Source organism: Gallinula chloropus (assembly GCF_964237585.1).
Source record: "Gallinula chloropus genome assembly, chromosome: 4".
NCBI classification, from domain to species: domain Eukaryota; kingdom Metazoa; phylum Chordata; class Aves; order Gruiformes; family Rallidae; genus Gallinula; species Gallinula chloropus.
Window position 1 is genome coordinate 20,859,344 of NC_140088.1, and position 20,576 is coordinate 20,879,919.

Here is a 20,576-nt window from a genome sequence, read left to right on the forward strand (position 1 = left end):
ATTTACAGGATGCAGCAGTGAATATAAATCTGTTCTGACAGCTTCCTGCCATCAGAAGATCTTTGCACCCCCACTGTCGCTGTTTGGCTCTCCCCTGTGTGTAGTTTCCAGTTTAATTAGATGCATTCATAAGTTGTATTTGGAAACCATGTGCTCTTCAGTAAAAAGAGGACTTGATGGCGAATCCTATGATCAGATATTGATTCCCAGACTAATCTTTGACACAGTTCATGATTCTCTGCATCTCTCCTTTTTCAGCTTTCTGCTGAATCCAGCAGAGGACCAGAGCCAGCAGGAACAGAGGGTGTGGAAGAAAGCACTTGAAGAGGACTGAACATCTGTGCTGGTGCTGTGAGCTGTTTGGGTGGTGAGAGGTCGGTGTCAAGACTCTTGACCTATGTTGGCTGTCAGTTTGGGGTGGATAATGGCATTCGGTGGTTGTGTAAATTGGAGCTTTTCACCTGCAAGCTTTAGAGTCCCTCTCCCAGGAGGGCTTTACTTAATGACTTCTGGCTGCTTTCTGGGCTGTGTGAAACGTGCAGGCAAGTTGATGGGCAGCTGGAGGCCTTTTCTGAGGATGTTCAGTGGGGTAGGTAAAGTGCTGGTGGTGTTAATTTCATCTTACAGAGAGGGAACATAGAGAGGTCATGCTTTCAAAAGTTGGAGTTTAGCCTTGCTGGAGAATGAGATCTTCAGTCAGTTTGCTGAGGGTTATTGCCTCACACCTGCATTGTACATACCAAGGGGAGGACATCTGCTTTGCTTGCTAGGAGCTGCCTCGGTGCCAGGGTTATCTGGCCCAGCTCACATAAACTCCTGGGTGGCCAAACCTTGCCCTCCATGCCAACAGCATGCCCACTGGGTGTGTGAGGTAGCTGTATTGGCAGGGGGCAGACAGTGTTGGACTTGCAGCCTTTTTGGAGCTGCATTTTCATAGCGGCATAGATGCGGTGGGGTTCCTGCGGCAAGCCTTTCGTCAGTGTTACGGCAGAGATGTTAGAGGTTGCCTAACTGCTGGCATGCAGGTGATCTATGGAACAGACGTCACTGGATACCAGTTTTCTTGCTATCACTAAAAAATCAGTAGTTTAAAATAATGATGCATTTAATGGCCTGGGAGCTATTTAATTTGCTTTGGCATTGTTTCCTCCCCATCCTTCCGATGCTGCTTTAGGGCAGGTTATGCAGGAGAAGCCTGCAGGCCTGGCTTGTTTTGCTGTTAATTAAGTACTGTTACTGTGCAAGTTGAGGCAAACGTACCAAGCAGCGTCTGTGATGACTAAATGAATGTCTAGCCAGCTGCAGTGTGTGTGTGCATGCCACGTGCTTTCTGAGCTGAGATGTGGGTGTGTGCCTGATGTGCCTTTGGGCCTGCAAATAAAAATGCAGTGGTCTGATGTGGGATACCAGAGCAAGTCCTGCCTTTGTGCAACTGCTCATACAGTGCTTGACTTCTAGGTGCTCAGCAGCCAGGACTGGAGCCAAACCGCTCATCTTCTGGTGTGTTCCTGTTGTCTACTTTGTCCTAATGGTTCCATGTCAGTAAGACACTGAGTGCCCAAGAAAATCAGGCCAGGGATGGTTTTGCTTTTGAAGTGACCCCTGCATCCTGGCCAGTCACGTACCTTGTGTTTGTGTGTGTCTTGGCTGGGAGGCTGTGGCTTGCAGTCAGACAGGGCAGGAAGAGCTCACTGTGTCTCTTTTTCTTTTCCTTTTCTTTGAGATGTTTGTATACGTGGGTCATCCTTTCCTTGCTCTTCATGCAGATGCTTCACTATTATTATTCTTTTGTACTTCATTACTATCATCTCGCAATCTTTGATGTATTTCAGTCAGCATGCCTCACAAATGATTGCCAAAATCACATTCCCAGTTTTCTCTTAAGTATGGGTTTTACAGGTCTCAAAAGAGGTGTTCCAGTTCACTGGCTAAAGTAGCCTATACTGGTGAAACCCCTGCTAAGGCAGTGAAAATGTGTAGCCACAGGGCTTTTGCCAATACACCAGTCACCTGGAGCCTGTCAGGCCTTGCAGCTGGCATTCCTCTGTCAGCAGGGGTTCTCAGTGCAGGTCTGTACAACATCTCAGTGTTAGAGGAAGATGAGGGTCTGCTCTGGGGAGGAAGAGCAGTGGCAAGGGACAGACTAAAGGACTTGCCCAAGGCCATGCAGAAAGTCTGTGTCAGAATGGAGAATTGGAATAAAGCTGTTCAGCTCCCAGTTTCTTGACTTAATATTCAAACAGTTATCCCTCCCTTTGGTGTGCAGGTTCTGCCACGCTGACTTTGTCCTTGTTTTGCCTCCCATCTCTGTGCATTTTATTTTATTTAGAGCATTATTTCTCCTTGTCATTTGCATTGCAGTGTGTACAGGCATAGTAGGAACCTGTTGTTTGATTTCTGTTGAATTACACAAAACTGCATCTCTTCAATTGTGCGACTGAACTTCACAGCTTGTATCCCGTGATTGCTTGCTTAATTTAACTTGCTGATGAAGCTACTGTCTGTTGGACTAGACCAAGTGATCCTCATTATGGAAGTGGCTTTGGTCTTCTAACCAGTTTTTCTGTTAGCAAAGTGTTTCCCATTATGAAGCTCATGTCTAATTAATATCTTTCTATGCATTTATAAGTACACCCCTGTGGCATAGTTTGCCATTTTCTGTTCACTGGAGAACTTGGTTGTAATTATTGATGTGATTCAGAATAGACCTTTGCCTCAGTGTTTTAAAATAGAACATAACCGTGTGTGTTAATTAATGTTGCTTGGTCTTGTCTGTTTTCAGGAGTGATTCAATGTTGCTTCTAGGGGTCTGTTATAAAGATAGATAAAACTGAAACAAAGAGACCATGGTCACATCAGGGAGTTCAGGATGAAGTCCCCCATGTTCATCCTAGTGCTGTGGTACAGATTAATGCTTGCGTGCTTTTTGGGGCCACAAGGCTCAGAGCCCAGGTTCACCCCTAGCCTGGGAGGCAGGTCCATTCCTTCTCATCTCCACACTGCCTGGGCTTTTTTTGGGGAAAAAAAAGTATCTCCTGTCCTTGCTTGCTTTCCCCAAAGACCAGCATAGCTCCCTAAAGCCTGAGCCAGTCTTTGCAGGCGATGGGAGGTGGCAGGCCACCGTGTGTGAGACAAGGAGCACAAACACATGACTTCCAGAAAGAGGGTCTGGAAGAGAGCCTTCCCCTGAATAGCTTGCTGGGTGAGTCATTAAAGCTTGGGGAAGCAGCCAGTGCCATCAGCTCTGCTCCTGGCAGGGAAGGATAGATCAAACAGGAGACAGCCCTGATTGCTTTCTGATTCACGGCCTGCCATCCCCGCGTGAATCACTGTGCTTTATAAACCCGCAGCTGTTCCCTGCCAGCTTTCTGGAAGCAGACAGATCCTCTCCTCCCAACGGCAAAGCCAAGCTGCCTGAAAGGTCTGTACGTGGCACTCAGTGGAGCAGGACCTGCAGTCATGAGGGTTATTTCAGACTGACTGTCACCTGAGGGCAAGTGTGGTCTCAGCTGTGTGTCTGCCCAGTCCTCACCCAGAACAAGATGCAGCTCAGTCTGCGATTTATGAGCTCTTGGATCAGAAGGAGGGGCACAGTCACACTGCTCACTAGGGCCCAGTACCTGCTGTATAGGTGGTATGTGTGGATACCTGTAGTGGTGCTTTTTTGGCAGGGGGCATGCTTTGAGAGGAAAGGAGTAAGGTTCCTGAAATCCTCTGGAACAGGAGGGAAAATGAGCCAAGGAGCCAGCCCAAGGATTTGAACCAGGGTCAGTCTCAGCAAACCGCTACATATGTCCCTGACGTTAGCAGAGGTGGGCAAAAAGCCAAGCGCAGCCCTAAGTGTGATACCGGAGGGCACGTCTCAGGTCTGGGCTGAGGTGCCTGTTTTGGGTTGTGCAAGTGTGTGTGGCTGTGGGAACCTGCCTCACTCCTGCCATCCCTGTTCAGAGGCGAAATGAAGCCTCTGTGAGCCATAAATCTCTCACCTCTCCTGAAGACGTGGTGTGTCTTCTCATTGAGAATTTACAAGTCTGTTCAGCACAGACCATACTACCAGCATCCATTCCTTCTCACTGCCCCGGGCCGTTTTCTGCTGCAACACAGTAATTAATCTGAGCATTGCTGGAGGTTCTGATCTCTTCTGAAGATAAGTCTGAAAGAGTTATTCTCCTTGATATATGTCACCATCTCAGAGCTTCTCCCTTTGCAGTGAAACAGCTTTCTGCTGCCAACTGTTATTGCCAGATGTTATACTAGAGGAAAAAAAATTTTCTTGTGGAACAGTGATGGTGGACAGGCATGGGTGAGACTGCTGACATATTCTCACCTTAGCTTCCCTCTTTGCTTAATTTGTTCGTTTCTGAAGCACAGGCCTGGCTGGGGGTTTCAAGTGGGCTGTCGTGAAGCAAAGGAACAATTCCCTGCAGATAAAGTGGAGTTACACTGTTGAATAGGCAGCTGCTCTTCGCAGCTCTAAAGTCAGATGTTAGCAATGTAGCAGCAAAGGTAGTACTGACTGACTGGCCCAGCCTGATAGCCACTTGGTGTTCAGCCTGGCTGTGTGTGTCCCCTGCTTCCTTTTTTACTGTCAGGTCTTGTGCACTGGGCCTGCCAAGCTACGTGAGTGTCTGTACTTGGTGGCTGGGTTGCAGCTGCAGAGGGTACCCAGTGTGACGCCCACAACACCTGTGGAAGTCTAAGCAGGCATGAACTCTGTGCCTCTGGAAAAGGGGAGAGGCTGTTTGCCTGACTGCTTCTGGGGAAATTGCTGCTTTAGGAAAGCACTTTGCTCTGAAATAGGTGCAAGATGCTTGCATCATTTCCTGCTGGTTGGCATGGGAGGAAAGGGGTGATTTTTTGATTCAATGAAGGAGGGGTGGTGTGGACTTGGTTGCACTTCTGTAAACTTCCTCGTACAGATGATGCTGGCAGTGATGCTTCCTGCAGTGCCTTCGTGCTGTCAACCTAGGCAGGCAGCGGTGAGAATATTTTTTTCAAGAGGCTCAGACCTTCTGGCACTGAAAGGTGTCAGCATGATGATGGCATGGAGCTGCACTTCTGCAGACCTACTTCTGAGGAACCTGCCAAGAACCTGCGTGTCTGTTACACTGTGCTGGGACTGACCCACAATGAACTCTCATTTGTTACATACCTGCAGTGGCGTTTTACACTCTGGGATCATCTGAAGCCAGTGGTTGTGTTTCTTCCTCTTAGTAGCTGGGACAGCTGCCCTAGGAGACAGCTGGCCAGTGAGAAGGGCCATGAGAAATAAGCAGAGTGAAGAAGAGAATGAGTTAATTAATTACTCCAATATCCTGCTGGGACTCAGTGGGCATTTGAATGGAGAACAAGTATGGTCCTAGTTACGGGACTTAGAGAGGCATCTATAACTAATACCAGTGAGAAGAGAATATTCTTTGGAGGCAGATTATTCTACAGATGTAACAGGCGGAGGTTTTGGTTATCACCTTCAGGAGCAGCAGTTGTGGGCTGCATTCAGGAGCCAAATTCTGTGATTTTCTGGATAATAGGTCTGGGATTTAATTTATTTCAGTTCAAATAGGAAGAAGTGAACAAGAACTGTACTGGTGTTTCCTCACCATAATGTTGATCACAATTCATGGTTTTGGCTTGACCACTCGCACAACGGTAGGTCTGAGCTCTCCACTGTAAGTATCGATCTAAAGCAAAGTGAGTCTCCAGAAGTGACAGGAGGATGGGGAGTGAGAAGGAGGATGAAGGCAGTGCAGGAAGGCCACATGCTGGTGCCATCTGCCTCCCTTTCACACTGTGTGAGGTCTCGTGCTGTGTAGGTCACCCAGATGGATAAAAAAGCTCTTTATCAAAGCAAACACTCTCTGTCATCCCTGAAGCCACTTGAATGGCTTACTCACTGGCTTACTTCTGCAAAAGGATGGAAAGTGGAGGTCTTGCAGGAGGAGAGTAGTAATGCTGACCCTTTTGGGAGAAGGGGTATGATGACTGACTGACTGACTGACTGAAGCCTCTGATTTTGTTTGGGTTTTTTAATTTTTTTTTTCAGGAAATTGCTGAGCCAGAAATATGCGTGAGTATACGGAAAAGAAGGAAACATGTGGAACCATCTGTCTCAAGTACCTGCTCTTCATTTTCAACTTTTTTTTCTGGGTAAGAAGCTTCAGTCTATTTCAGAGGCACTGAGATGATGTTGTAGTTTCAGTGTCAGGGTCTCAGAAACCTTGGGCTTGATGAAGTCTTTGGCAAAAAGACTTCATTGCTACTGACTCCAGTAGGGGACAGATTTTTTCCTGGGAACTCTGTTCTCTTGCCATTCCTCCTCTCAAAATGGCAGAGGAAGTCCTTGCAGTGGAGTGGGACAGCTAGATAGGATAGAAAACACCTTCTTGCATTTATGTCCGTGCTAGAGCTTCCTAGAGTCATGCTTTCCACTAGAAGGTTACAGATGCCAAATGATTGGGTTTTTCCTTTGCTGCTTGGGACAGAGCATTGGAGCGTTGAGGTCAGACCTTTAAGGAAAGTTTTATCTGAGCTTAACTAGAAGGTGCTTAAAACCCTCCAGAAATACAAAGGCTTGCAAGGAGAGAAGAGACTGCTAGGAGTCTGATTGGCTTCTCCGTGTTCATTTGCTGCAAGGGTTAGAGTTCAACAAGCCAGGCTCTTTAGTGCCTTGACTGCTTTCTCCCCAGATGTTTAGTTTAGGAAGGCAATATTGGGCATGGTTGTCATTTACTGATAGACTTGCTGCCTGATGTAAAGCTGTTTTCTTCCCCTCTGCTGCTAGGTAGCACCCCAGTAGATGTGACATTTCTTTGTATTTGCCCAGATACAGTGTGGGTACATTTGGGGAAGGCTCTGGTCCCAGTATGCATTGCTGTGTACAGGGAGATGCTCCAGATAGCTTTGCATTGCAGACAGCCTAGGGTGCAAAATGGTTCACCTTGAAGCCCAGCTCCTCCCAGTATAGATAGGTTTTGGCTCAATTTACAGAGCTAAGGCACATCCTGGTATCCTAGTCCAGTTGCTCTGGGAGGTAAAGAAGTTCATGCCTCAGATGCCTCTCATTTGCTTGCTTCTCTCCCAGCTGGCCGGTGGGGCCGTGATGGCAGTGGGTGCCTGGACCCTGGCTGAGAAAAGTGACTACATCAGCCTGCTCTCCTCCAGCACATACTCAGCAACCGCTTATATTCTGGTGGTGGCTGGGGTGGTTGTCATGGTTACTGGCATCCTTGGTTGCTGTGCCACCTTCAAAGAGCGTCGGAATTTGCTCAGAGTGGTAAGTTGTGCTTGGTTGTTTTGTTTGGGGGCAGGATGCACCCTGTTTTATCTTGAACTGTGCGGGGAGGGAGAGAAACACGTTGGTTGTGTTCTGCAGCAACCTTATTTCTTTGTTCTAGAGTGAATACCCCTCAGCTTCCTGATCCTGACAGCAGTGCTGTCCTTGTCATGGGGTGCAGGTCTACTGAAGAACTTTTCCTTTCATCCATCCAAAGAATGTGCTTCCCATGCATTGTTCAAAAGTCTGAAGTGTAGTTGTAATACCAATATTTCCTGTAAGAATGTCTGTTTGAAACTGTTCAAAATCTCATGGCTTTTGACTCTGCCTTCTTCCCTGCCCATCCCATATTCTCTTTTGGAATATGCGAAAAAAGAGGAAGGTGTGAAAGACCTCTAGCAAAACTGGCTTTACCTGACACTAGGTTTAAGCCCAATTAACATGCTTTTTGACTTGGTCGTTGAAAATCAGAACACTTCCAATGAATGTTTCTTCTAGGTGCAAAAAAAAAAAAATTTAGTTTTGCCCCTACAGGAAAGGGAATGCTGTGTCAATAGTCTGCTGCTGCTTTTACACCTTCCCTCCTGTTACTTCCTGAGCTCCCTGCTCGCCCACCTACACTGGAGTTTTTGACCAGCCCTAAGGTTTCAGTTCCGCTTCCTCCCTCTCATATCTTGCTTTCAGTCTGGAGTGAGGCAGCAGTTCTTCTGGCATCTGGGCTACGGTGGTGAGTGCAGTGACTGAAATAACAATCACTCGCTCTTTGCTTCCAGTTACAGAAAACTACTTCAGCAACTCTTCACCAGCTCCTTCCTTTGCAAATTCACATTCACCTGACTGTCCTGTTTCCCCTCTTCTGTTTGGAATCAGTAGAAGAACTAGGAGTTGTGAGCAAGCGTGATGGTAGTACCAGTGTTTTGAAGGCTTGGTAAACCCTGTGAGAGGCAGAGTAGGGCCAGGAAGGGAGAATAAAACACAGAGGGTGCACTGCTGGTGCTTGTTCATTAGACTTGTGGTCTGTAGCAGTACGTTTTTGCCTTGCTTCACTTGCTTTCCATGCCAAAGAGATCTCCCTTTGTCTTTTTGCCTTAGCCAGAAGCTATGGATAAAAATCTGGTGGGGTTTTCTTTGTTATTCTGCCACAGAAAATTAATAATTGTCTGTTGGAAACAAAAGGTCATTCTGTGTCCTACACCACACGTCCTTTCGGAGTGGCTGGTCGTGACAGGCCTATTGTCTCTTCTAGCTTGTGCTCCGCTTTAGCTGCGGGTGAGTAATCTGCACAAGAGATAGGGCTGTGCTTGCCAGGGCTGGGTGAGCCTGGCTGGGGGCCTTTGCCAGCTCTGAGCTCAGAGAGTAATCCTGACAGCTTCACAGTCAGTGCCCTGGGGTCTGTGCCAGCCTGTCCCAATTTCTTTCTGTACCAGAGGCCCATATAAATATATAAGGGAGTGCTGTAAGCAGCACTCTCCGCTCTCCCCAGCACCTCAGTGCTTTTTAGAAACAATTACTGACAGCTTTGGGTGCTGTTTATAAAATACATACCTGGTTTTTAGTTTGTTTTTCTGACAAAGACTCAACTGTGAATATTTTTGCTGCCTTTCTACCTGAAATTTATGGGCCCACTTCCAGGCTTTTCACAGTATTCCATTGCTCATCACTCCCAGCTACTTTTTTTATGTCATTGCTTATTTGCCTTCTCGTGTCCTTCCTTAGTCAGGTGATATGCTGAGGATGAGGAGTTCCTCTGGCTCCATGAGAGAGCATGGCAGAGGATCTGCAGCCTGGCTGGCTGTGATGCTGGAGACCAGCTCTTTACAAGCATACAAATCACTACTGTATTGTACTTTAGTCAAGATGCACACTTTGATACACAAAGGTGTGCAAGCAGGAGCCTCAAGAAAGGACCCATCAAAAAGAAGACCCTGCATATAAAGAAGGTGTCTCTCTTCAGGGGCTTGTGTCCTCACGCTGCTGCTTCTAGTCAGCTGCCTTGGGTAGGAGAAGGGAACACAGCACGTTGGTTAGGATTTGTGTCCTTGCTGCGTTTCAGCTGGAGCCCTCCCACTGAAGTGAGACTGCTGATTTAGGAGCGCAGTTGCTATATAACTTTTCTTCTCATGGTGGAAAGATCTCTCCAGAGAGCAGTTTTGAATTGGAGGCAGGTTGAATTGTTCTTTGGGTTACTCAGAGAACTAACACACCAAAGCTTGATATTTCACTCAAATACTTGAAGTTGGATGGAAGAAATCTGGACTGTGTAGATCTTGAGGGGATCCAGGCAGCCCTGACCAGCCAGAGTAAGAGTAAATCTTGCCCAGAAGCTACCCAGGTCCAGGCATGTGTGTGCTACAGGCCTTTGGGTGGTCCCACATTTCTGCCTTGTTTGCAGCCTCCTAAGGAGCAAGTAGGGCATGTCCCCACAGCTCCATGCTGCAGCTGACCTACTCCTTGCAGAGCAAACCCGTCTAAGAAAGCCATGATGCAGAGTAAGGAGAGCAGCCCTGTGCTCTGTGTGAATGAAAGCTGCTGCTCCCCTGCTTCAGCATGGTACTTGGAAGCAGCCTGAGGGAGTGATGAAACTGAGATAAGGGTAATGATGCAGTGTATCAGCTGAGACAGGCTGCATGCTTGGGGGGCAGAGGCACTACCCTCCCATACAAGGTTTGACAAGGGCCTTGTGACTCAAATTTTTGAAGGTCTGTGGGATACACGTTTATTTCTGTCCACAGTAAGCCAGCATGAGCCAAACTGTGGTGTCACAACTCAGCTCTACCTGAATCCCTCTGACATGATGATGCAGAGCAGGGAAAAATAAATAAACAAATATTTTCAGTTCATTGGCTATTCTCAGTGTCCTGCCACCTTTGTGCCCCTTCCTTGGCAGAGTGATGATGTCAGAGCAGTTAGGGCATAACTAGGTCCCAACAAAAGAAAGCCAGCCTTTGTGTCAAGGCATGCCAGTTCTGTCTTGCCCCCTTTCAACCTCTTGTGAGTGCTGGGACCAGCCTTTAGGGATCCTGAACCCTGGCTGGGTGACTCATCTTCCTGCTATGAATGGGTACCTTGTACAGACGTCAGAGACTGTCAGTGTTCTGCTGCCTTGGTGGCTGGGGGAAACTCTGAGGCTGGGGAGTGAAAGCTTGAGATTGTGTGCTCAGATTAAAGCCTGATCTGCAGATAAACCCCAGCTGTCCATCCTGTGCAGCTGCTGAATCCCAACAGGAGTGAAAGAGGAAACCTGAGTGTGTCTTTGTAGTTTTATTCCTGCAAAGGAGCTTGGAAATACCTAGCAAAAGAGGGTGCACAATTGGGACTGTAACCCTTGTGCAACAAAAGGCATCCATGCTGTCTAGGTCATCTTAACTGTGACCAGGTCTTTACTGTCCTTCTTTGTGCTAGGGAGAGGTGGTTTGATGTCCAGTGATGTTTGTAGGGAGCTGTTTGCTTCTTCCCTTGGGATCAGCTTGTTTCTTAAGCTCAGGAGTAAAACAGAAAATGGGAGATACTTTGCTTGTTCTGTCCTGTGGAGGCCAACAGGGACTTAGCTTGAGGTTGTTGTTATGTCTGGAACTGTTGTCTGTCCAGCTTTAACAGCAGGAAAATGACTTTAGTAGCAGTCATAGAACAGCCTGGATCTGAAATCATTGGAGGCCAGTAGCAACGCAGGGCGGGTGTATCAGGCCAGGGCTTCTCCCTGAAAAGCTTTCTTTGGCTCTAAGGATGAAGTGGCTACATCACCCTTTGTCTTCATGCCTGCCCAGTCCTTTTAGTATAAGACACATATTCCTCCTCATAGGTCTGGCTTCCCTCCCTGTTTGTGTATAGGAGCCGTGCTCCCAAACAGTTGTCTGTGCTGTCTATTTGATACTCCTTGTGGTAAGCTGGGCACATCCTTTTCCATTTCACTGCCATTTAGCCGTTTTAAGAAACACTCATGTTTTCCTCTTACTCTTCTAAGAGCTCTTCTCACTACTCTCATCACCTGCCTTTGTATATTGCTGCAGAAAAGCATTGATGAAGACAGAGTTATGCATTTTAGCAGCTAATGAAAAGCTGGCTCCTGGCATCTCCTTACATTCTGGTCTAATGTCCTGCTATTCCCATTATTTTACAGTACTTCATATTGTTGCTGTGCATCTTTCTCCTGGAGATCATTGCTGGAATCCTGGCCTATATCTACTACCAGCAGGTGAGTGGACACTAGTCCTTAAAGACTCAAACCAGGGAGAGAAAACAGCTGGTTATCATCCCATTTCTCCAGGAAGAATTGGGCTTGGAGGTTTGGGACCTTAGGGTCTGGTTGTGGTTCACCTTTCCACATGTCCAGGCTCTCTTCCCTCCCTGTATGGAAAACGCTGGATTATTTACTGTTCTTGACAAAGTGGTGTCGTTACTCTAGGGAGGCTGCTAAGCAAGGCTGCTTGTCTCTTTCTGTGGTTCACCTGTGTGTGCTGGTTTTCTGCAGAGCCTTGTAGAAGACAGTTTTTGATGTTGTGTAGGAACTCTCCTAACGCCCTTGAAGGCCAAGTAAAAGCAACTCAGGTCACAGTAGTGCCACTATAGAGACAGTTCCTGCTGCACCCAGCAAGCTAGCTGCCTTTCTTTTGAACTGGCAAAGGTAAAGAAGGGCCCAGCCAAGAGGTCATACCAGGTCAAGATGGTTTTGAGAGCTTTATTTAACCAGTCCAGCTGGAGAACAGCACAGGCTCCCAACAGCTGTAGTTCTAGTGTGGTGCTTTTCTGCAGTTGCGGAGAGCAGAGGCTTAAGTCATCACTTTGTTTTCAAAGGGGGTTTAGCCACCAAGGGATAAGCAGCCTGGGAAGTTGCTCTCATGTCTGGAAATTGATTGGAAATGGCAAATTAGGATTGTTGTCAAGTGGCTGTCTGAAAAGCAGCTGGACATCCAATCTTGTTGGCTTCACTGCCAGGATTCCTTGCCATTCTTTTTCTCTTGGGCTTTCTGTGCTTTGCCTCATTAAGATGGGCACTGGTGGTTAGCGAGGAGCCAAAGAACTGTGCTGGTGCCTACCAGGAGGGATCAGTGGAGTGAGTGTGCGTATTTAACAGGGAAAGATCAGTTCTGGCAGGTATGGCAAGAAGCCGAGGTCTGTCTGTCCACCCATGCAAAGGCACCAGGTTTATATATGGCAGAGGTTGGAGGAGCTGATCCTGAGGTTGAAAGAAGGGACAGCATGTTTGGAGCTGTACCCTGGAGCGCTTTAGATCACTCGAGGGCATCTCTGAGTAGCTGCACTCCCCTTGCCCTCTGGCTGACGAATCCCCCTTCTTTCCTGGTTATGGGCTGCTCGCTCTGTTTGCTGCTGGCTTTATTTTAGCCCTTGCTTTGGCATCTAACCCTTGTGTGTGTCTCTAAACTCTTTCTTTTGTTATCTCTATTCCATGCTGCAGTTCTTCCCTGTGAGCCTGCAGGTAACTGCTTTCCTCCCAAGTAATAACTCTGCTAATGGACTCTCCTCTTTATTTGCATCTGACGCCTTCCAGCTGCTGAACCTTTTCCTTTCTTTTTATTGCATTAAGTCCTTTGCACTTCTGTAGAGCTTCCCAGCCCAGGATCTCAAAGCATTTTGCAAAATCTAATGAATGAAGCCTCTTAACATCTCTGTGAGGTAGGTGTTGTCCCCATCTGGCATATGGGGTTGGTAAAAACAGTGTTTCAAAGGGAGAATGTGGAATACATAAGTAGAATAAAAGGTGTAGAGAGGCCACCCACCTGTTTCATTCACTGACCCCATCTAAAATGCATGTTGATACTGTTTATTGGTATAGGAAAATTAGAATTTCAGGGGTGCTGCTCTAAAACAGCATTGCTGTATGACCCAGGATGACAAAAAAAAAGGCACAACTCTTTGGCACTTTTTGGCTGTCATCTGGATAGGTGGGAAGAATTCAGCTAGGCTAAAAGAGCCTCCACAGGAATAAATGTTTGAATCCAATTGCCTGAACGTGCCAGTGGTTTATGCTGCTGTCAGAAATTCTGTTCTTCCAAAGTCAGACTTTGTCTCTCTGTCACTATTGTCCAGAAGGGCCTTGCAGCCTTTTGCAGTCGCATGCTTAATTCCCTCCAGTGGCATCCTTTTTGGTGCCAATACAAAAACTATTCAGACTACATGGCTTCAGCCTGGCTTGTCCAGGGCTCTGATTTCATCCTGCTCCTGGACAGTGACTTATTTTTTTAGTATTTTTTCACAGGCTTCTGGGAGAGAAGGCTGCACATCGTCTCATAGGTGTGTTCATATTTAAGCAGGCAGTTGTATATTCCCTTCTGACTCAGGCATACCTTGACAATCCAGATAGCTGAGGTGAGGACCCATATTGTGATGTGTAACGTAACCTGAGATTTGGTCCTGACCCCCCACCTCCCAGTTATTAAAATGGAGGCACAACCTGTAATCAATTGGAAATAAACTTGTCCAGTTGAACCTTGGAGAATGATCTTCAGGGAGTCTGTAGCTTTTCTCTTAGAGCAAAGCTGATGAGACTTATGCAGGACTCTCTGTTGCTCTGAGGGCTGAGTTTGCCTTGTGATTTTAATCCCACTTGACTCTTCCATTCAGCTGAGCATGGAGCTGAAGCAAAATTTGAAGAACACCATGACCCAGAAGTACCGGAAGGAGGGAGAGGAGAGTGTTACCAGTGCAGTAGACAAACTGCAACAGGAGGTAGGTTATGTCTGGAGGCAGGGAGAATTAATGCAATTGTAGGGCTTAAAATCAAACACACAAAAGGGATTGTGGGCTGTTGGCATCCAACATACAGATGTTTCTTCTGTATGTTGTGTGTACGTTCTGCAACTTCTGACACAAGACAAGGTTGGGTGGAGTGCAGGGCCTGGGCCATGCAAGCAGCAGAACTGTGTGGTGTGATCTCTGAATTCCATGCCCAGTAGCACTGGGAAACCACATCTGAATTACTCCCAGAGTGAACTGGAGCTGCTGAGTTACTCTGACAGCTGTTTCTACTTCCCACTTGAAAGCTTTGGAGGCATTGCTGACATTTTTCATTAAGCTCCTCAGTACCCTAGAGAGCAAGATACAATGAATGAAGAGCCTTCCTGCTGCTGTTACTAGCTCTGCCTGGCTCAGGGATGGTTCAGGGCAGGGCTGCCTCACTTCTAACAGCCTTTCCCACAGAAAGGGCCCTTGTGCAGAGGCACTTTCCAACCCTGGGGCCTACTACATGTGTGCTGCTGTAGCAGGTGCATTTGTGATAGTGACTGGTAATTAAACTTACCCTGTTGCCACCATTAACGCTCTGCAGTCTGGTGGCTGGGAGCCAAGGCAGCTGCAGGTGTGTTCCAGTTACAGTTCATCCCTGAGTAACCAACAGTCACAGCTGCAGAGAGATGGAGCTGATATTTTATGGCCGTTCTGGGGGACTCTTAACAGAAGGTCATTAATAATTATACTGGCCTAAACCCCCTGTGGGATAGCTGGGGTCTCTCTGCAAAGGAGGGTGAAATGCAGGGCTTGGTGTGGGAGGCGGGAGGGAGAAGTGGGTTGCAGGGCCTGCAGGCTCAGCCTTTGCTCTGTGTGTGTGTGTGTGCAGTTCAAGTGCTGCGGGAGCAACAACTACACAGACTGGGCTGACAGCCTGTGGATCAAATCCCCGGAGGCCAGTGGGCGCAAAGTCCCAGACAGCTGCTGTAAGACGATAACCGACCTGTGTGGCCGAAGAGACCACCCTTCCAACATCTACAAGGAGGTAAAGAGCAAAAGGGGCTCCAGGGCTGCCTGTCACAAAGCGTGTGCTGGAGGTGGGCAGGGGAGTGAGGGTGTTGGGTTGATGCTGCAAATTGTTGGGTGGCTTCAGAGTCAGTAGGAACCCTTGGGAAGTGGCGCTCATTTCTCTGTTTGAGTGTTCAGCCACGTGGGATATTTTGTATGTAGATATAGAGAAAAATAATAAATTATGTTTGTTACTATGAGGTATGCTAGTAATAGGGGTGTGGGAGAGGTTGTTGGTCCTGGCAAGAGACTTGGATGTGAGCTCTACATTTGACACAGTTTCCTGTTGGAATTACTCAATGAGGTGAGATGCTTCTGGTCCTTGAGTGAGATCATGGGATTTGACCTACAGCATGAAGAAACAGGGTGTGGGGAAAAAAAGAGGCCCTCATAGCAGACATATTAGGGCAGCTCCAGTGGGCTGCAGTATGGGCTGAAAAGAAGGCTGGAGTTGAGGTAGAGGGACTTGCAACTTTTCTAGAAGCAAATGGAACGAATTCCAGGCGAGGTGGTGAGTAAGCAAATGGGTAGCTCTCAGACCACTTGTCCAGTTTGCATAAGCCTTGTGTTTATTTTGACACCCTCTGGTCCTGTCACCTGGCTTTAACTTGGTCATTGTGACACTGTCTATAGGGTAGCAGTCCTCCTTCTCACTAGTGGAACCAGTACCCCAGGGAAGCAGCAATTGGAGCTTTTTTACCTTGTTCATTTTCCCCTGACAGTTAAGGAGAACTTGTGTAAAGAGGTGGCCCCTTCAAAGCAGGTATTTCTTCTCACAGCCTGTGCTTCGAGCAGGACTCAGGAAAGGAGTGAATACATCTGCCATTAAGCCAATCAACCCAAACAGCTGAAAGGAAACCAACCATCTACCTTAGGGGAATAAATGAAGAGTCTCTCTGATCTGTCAAAGCCCCTCTTGTGTCCAGCTGCTTAGCTGAGTCTTGCTCTTCAGGAAGAATGTTTTCCCATAAGGTTTGGGTCTTACAGGCAAGACCCAATGAGGAAGCGCAGAAGAGCGTCCAAGGGCTGGTGAAGTGTTTCTGAGAGTGGAAAGCTATTACTGTTGGAGGGACAGGGCTGGCAGCTCCCATCCTCTCTCTGCTGCATGAATCTGGAGGTGGCTGCCCAGTGGCATTATTCAGAGGGGCTTGTAGGCTGCCAGATGCGTTGGGCTGGCTCTGGAAGAGAAAAAGCTGTAAGGGGAGGTTTGAGTCTACAGTCAGAAGCTGCATATCACGACACATGTCAGTCAGAGTTCGGAAAGGGCTGTAGTAGCTTTGGGAACAAAAACCTAGAAAAGGGTCAGACTTGGAAACAGGGGTAACTGCTTCCTATTAGGGCAGCTGGGGCCGCCTCTAAAACTTAATGCTCATGCAGGAAGATCGAGGCCTTTGTCCTCCCTTGTCCCTGGAGCGCAGTGTGCTCACTCACCCTGCTGCCTGTAGGTGTCTGTGTTGGCTGTAAACTGGGGCAGGAGGGCCCCAGCACCCTTGGTGCACTGCTGTAGCCTACATGATGAATTCCCCTGATGTTACCATGGAAAACTTGCCACAATAGATTAAACAGTTTAATTACTTAAAGAGAACTCTTCCAAAAATAAATTTTAAACCCCCCCATATTAAAACAAAACCAGCTAATGAACCTACACTGGTTTATTTTTGCCCTGTGGCAACAAAAACTTTGGCCTGAAATAGGGAGGGAAAGGTCATGCTGCCAGCCAAGGACACAGTTGCAGGGCAGAGGCGGGCAGAAGAACTTGGCTTCCCAGGTCCACACTGAAACTCACTGCAGCCATAAATAGCAGTGGGAGGAATTTACCCTTAAAAGGTGCCTCTGATGGTACCGGATCCACTCAGGAGCGTTTCGTTGGCCTTTTGGCCCGTCGGGAGCAGCCGCCCTCCCCAGGCATGCGCTGCGCAGCGAGCGGGGGCACCTTTCTGCACACAGCTCAGAGAGAAGCAACCCAGGCACCTCCTCTGTGTGACGTGGCTGGTGATTCTTCTACCTTTCTCCTGCCCAGCTAGCAGCAGCCTGGGGTTTGTTCACTGGTTCCCGTAGGTCCAGATCAGCACAAAACGTGATGCAGGTTACATCAGCTGTGTAGCTTTTCTGGGGATGTCAGGGGAAGAGAGGTTGCTCAGACACAGCTTTTTGTAGAGTTCCTATAGAGGAGAGAACAGGAGGTTAAAATGGAGCTGATTTTTCTGTGTCCTGCCTTTCACCCTGCAGAGTGGTTGCATTACCAAGCTGGAAAACTTCATTCAAGAGCACCTGAAAATTATCGGGGCAGTGGGGATCAGCATTGCTTGCGTGCAGGTAAAAAGGGCTGAGCAGAGTTTTGGGGGTGCTGGGCAGAAGGTAAAGGAACAGTATTGCTGAGAGATGGGAAAAAAAAATCACACGTTTTAGGCTCTTCCCTGCCTGGCAAGGAGAAGATGGCAGGTACTTTGGGGACCCAAAGATTCACCAGCTCTAAAGCAAAAGCTGCTTCTGCCTGTCTGTAAAATTTGCTTCTGGGGAAGAACCAGCTGGGCAGGGGGGAGAGACTCCTGCTCCGGGGCTGTGGGCAAGGCAGGAGCAGGCATGACAGGCGGTTTGGCAGCCTGAGAGAGACCTCTCGTGGGGATGTGCCGTGGCTGCCTGCACAGCCCAGCAGCTGGCCTGGGGGAGTGTCTGACCCTGTTCCTTAGGGTTGTTTCAAGTCACCCGGAGTTAATTTCTTCCTCGGTTGTGTCGTATTGAGGAACAGCACTGTGGGTCTGCAAATGATTTGGGAGAGGATGATAAATAAAGGGGTAGGATATGGATGCTTTCCCCTCCACACATCCCCCCTCCAATTTTACCAGGGAGGACACAGAATATTCTTCCAGATGCATATCTCTGAGAGCTCATCTTCCCCTTTGTCCTGGCAAGTAGCCAAATTACACCCCAGAGAAGCTGCTGGTGATTAATTACGAGGATTAGCACAGATTATGTTCTGTGCTGCTGCTTTTTGCAAGCTGGAGCTCAGTATCCCCAGGCAGGAGTTAGCTGCTGCTCCAGCCTGGGCCCAGCCTGTTAGTCTGCAAGCTGCTGCCTCTGTTGCACCCAGTCTGTGTTCTCATGTGTTTCTCTCTTCTCTTTGCACCCTGTAGATCTTCGGGATGATTTTCACGTGCTGCTTGTACAAGAGTTTAAAGTCAGAGCCTTATTAATAGCTGCAGGAACTCTGTTGCTCACCCTCTGCCACTTCCCTTAGCGCCTGCCAACCCGACCACTCTCCACCACCACCACCACCGAAGTGTCTGTTACCTGAGGACTTGGCTCTGTAATTAAACACGTTCCAAAGCATGCACCGCCTTACCTGCCACCTTGGGGGAAAGTCACCTTCCTTGTGTGCAAGGCAACCAGGAGTTCAGCAGGTCCTCTTCACTGTCAGGAAACAAAAGAGTTGTGGATCTTCTGCTAGAAGCTTTAGCTCAAAAGTCCCTTGATGGAACTATGAAGCAAGATTTATCCAGGGCTGTTTGTCTTGAGGCTTTCCTCAGTCCAACAGAAAGGTATCAGGATGCTGTACAAGAGCCATGGTTTACTCTCTGAGAAGTGGCTCAGCAGCACCAGGCAGTGACTGTGAGGACAGATGATGTTTCTGCACCGAGCTGGAGCCAGAGCTGAGTCTCTCATACATAGAAGATTTCTTTCTCTCCTCCCCAGTGTGCACCAACTGATGTCCTACCACAGCTCTTCTCTGCTTGAGAGCGTGCCTGCCTGGTTGCTTGGGGCAGGAGCCACTCTCCCTGCTGATCAGGAGCACAACTTGGTGCAGTTGAAACCTTGTTGTGACTGATGTTGCCAAGACGTGGGTGCCTTAGGTTTTGTCAGCAATCCTTCCTGCTCTTCCTCAAAGATTCCCCTAATACAGTGCCATTAGGAGCCACCTGAGGCCCTTTGCCTCCTAGTGATTCTGGAGGGATGACTTTCTAATTCTTCTGAGTCTAGTGTGGGGTTTTTTGAGTGGCTTCCAGCGTGAGAAAACTTTTGTTTCCCTCCTGCCTGCCGCTGCTGAGGTCTGAAGAACTGGTCTGCCTTTGGAGCTGGCATGTCTTGCCACCCTTTGGCCTGTTTGGTTAGTGGAAATGCCTTCTCCCATCTCTCACACGTTGAGAGATGCCCTTGCCTTGATTTTTCTAATTAAAACCTCCAGGCTTGTTTCTCTTGGGCAGGAGATTAATATATACAAATACTGTATGAGCCTGTGAAGAGCTCATTGATTAGCTGAGGATTTTCTAGCTTTAATGAGATCTGGAAGCCCAATTTACTTGTTACTGCCAAAAAGGTCAAGAGGGTTGGCTTCAACCAGTTGCCCCAGTGTACTTGGTAAATTGGTCGTTCTGGGTTAACTGTTTGCTGCAGAGGAGTATGTTAAATTAAATCTCTCTGCACTGGGATCCTGGATACAGGCACAACATAGACATCACTGCTGCCATGGACTTGGTGCTGTCACGATGCCACCGGGCTCTTAGCCCTAATTTGTAGGATCTTGGGTGCCTCATGTCATGTTCTCACCTTTCTGGTATGCCTGTTACAGCCATGAAGCAGAAAGAGCTGTGGGGTTCTGGTGTTTCTAAGCAGTGAAGACAAGCCCCTTTGTAGACAAACAAAATTATTCCCCTCCCTGGCCTTTTAGTGGTGCCAGCAGAGCCCTGTCCCTTGGCAGCACACAGTTAGTGTAAGCAAAACTGCCAGACCCCTGAAGGGCCTTGCAGCATCGTGAGGTTTTTAGTTCACAGGGCAGAAATCTTGGACTGGTGTGAAAGGGTGACAAGTTAAAATTCAGAGCAGGTCAATCTGAAGCTCCCCCATCGATACCAGCCCCGTGAAATAATCCTTAACTAATGCAGAAAGAGAGGTGGGGGAACTGAGGCGTATCCTTGGTTCCACAGCAGTAGGAAAGAGGGGAAAGAAATCTAAATTATTGTGTAATGATCTAGAGGAGAAATCTCTAAATTATTTCTTGTTTTATAATCAAGTTCCTGACAAGTATTGACTACTAACTAAGAGGAAAATATTGAGCATGTTGCTTGAAGCAATATTTCCAGTTCCTTCAGCATATCTTCATCGCTGCCTTCGCCTGTTCCCTTCAGATGCAGGGTACAGGGTTGGGAGAGGCCAGGAAGAGTGAGGTCCGAGCAGGTAGTTGGCTTGTGCCCAGTTGGTTGTTTTATACTTTGTGTCATAATATTCATGGCTTTTTTTTTTTTCTTTTTTTTTAACCCAGTTTAAGCTGCTGGCCGATAGGAAAATAAAGCTTTAAATTCCATACTTGCTGTGTGTGACAAGACAGAAGTGGTACCGTGAGCCAGATGGGTTACATGGATTCCTCAGGTCCTGCTGCGGAGCCAGCTCCTCAAGAAGAAGCTGGTCTGAGGGACCAGGCTGAGAAGGAACCTGGGGAAGGATTGGCTTCGCATGGCTGCTCTTGCCAGCCTGGTCAGGGACTGCTGCCGTGGGGTGCTGCAGAGAGCTCCTGCATGCGGCATCCTGAGAGCTGAGTCGCAGAGCCTCGGCGTACTGG

General features: G+C 47.9%; 1 protein-coding gene across 1 annotated transcript in view; it reads left to right on the forward strand.

The window, feature by feature from the left end:
* CD151 (CD151 molecule (Raph blood group)) overlaps positions 1-20,321 on the forward strand; it is a 34,207-nt gene extending 13,886 nt beyond the window's left edge. The window contains exons 2-9 of the mRNA XM_084263895.1: positions 259-374; positions 6,044-6,147; positions 7,082-7,273; positions 11,391-11,465; positions 13,853-13,957; positions 14,844-14,999; positions 17,252-17,338; positions 18,157-20,321. Of these exons, the coding sequence (XP_084120021.1) occupies positions 6,064-6,147; positions 7,082-7,273; positions 11,391-11,465; positions 13,853-13,957; positions 14,844-14,999; positions 17,252-17,338; positions 18,157-18,216 (759 nt within the window). The 5' untranslated portion in view covers positions 259-374; positions 6,044-6,063 and the 3' untranslated portion in view covers positions 18,217-20,321. The remainder of the gene's footprint in view (positions 1-258; positions 375-6,043; positions 6,148-7,081; positions 7,274-11,390; positions 11,466-13,852; positions 13,958-14,843; positions 15,000-17,251; positions 17,339-18,156) is intronic.
* The last annotated feature ends 255 nt before the right edge of the window (positions 20,322-20,576 follow it).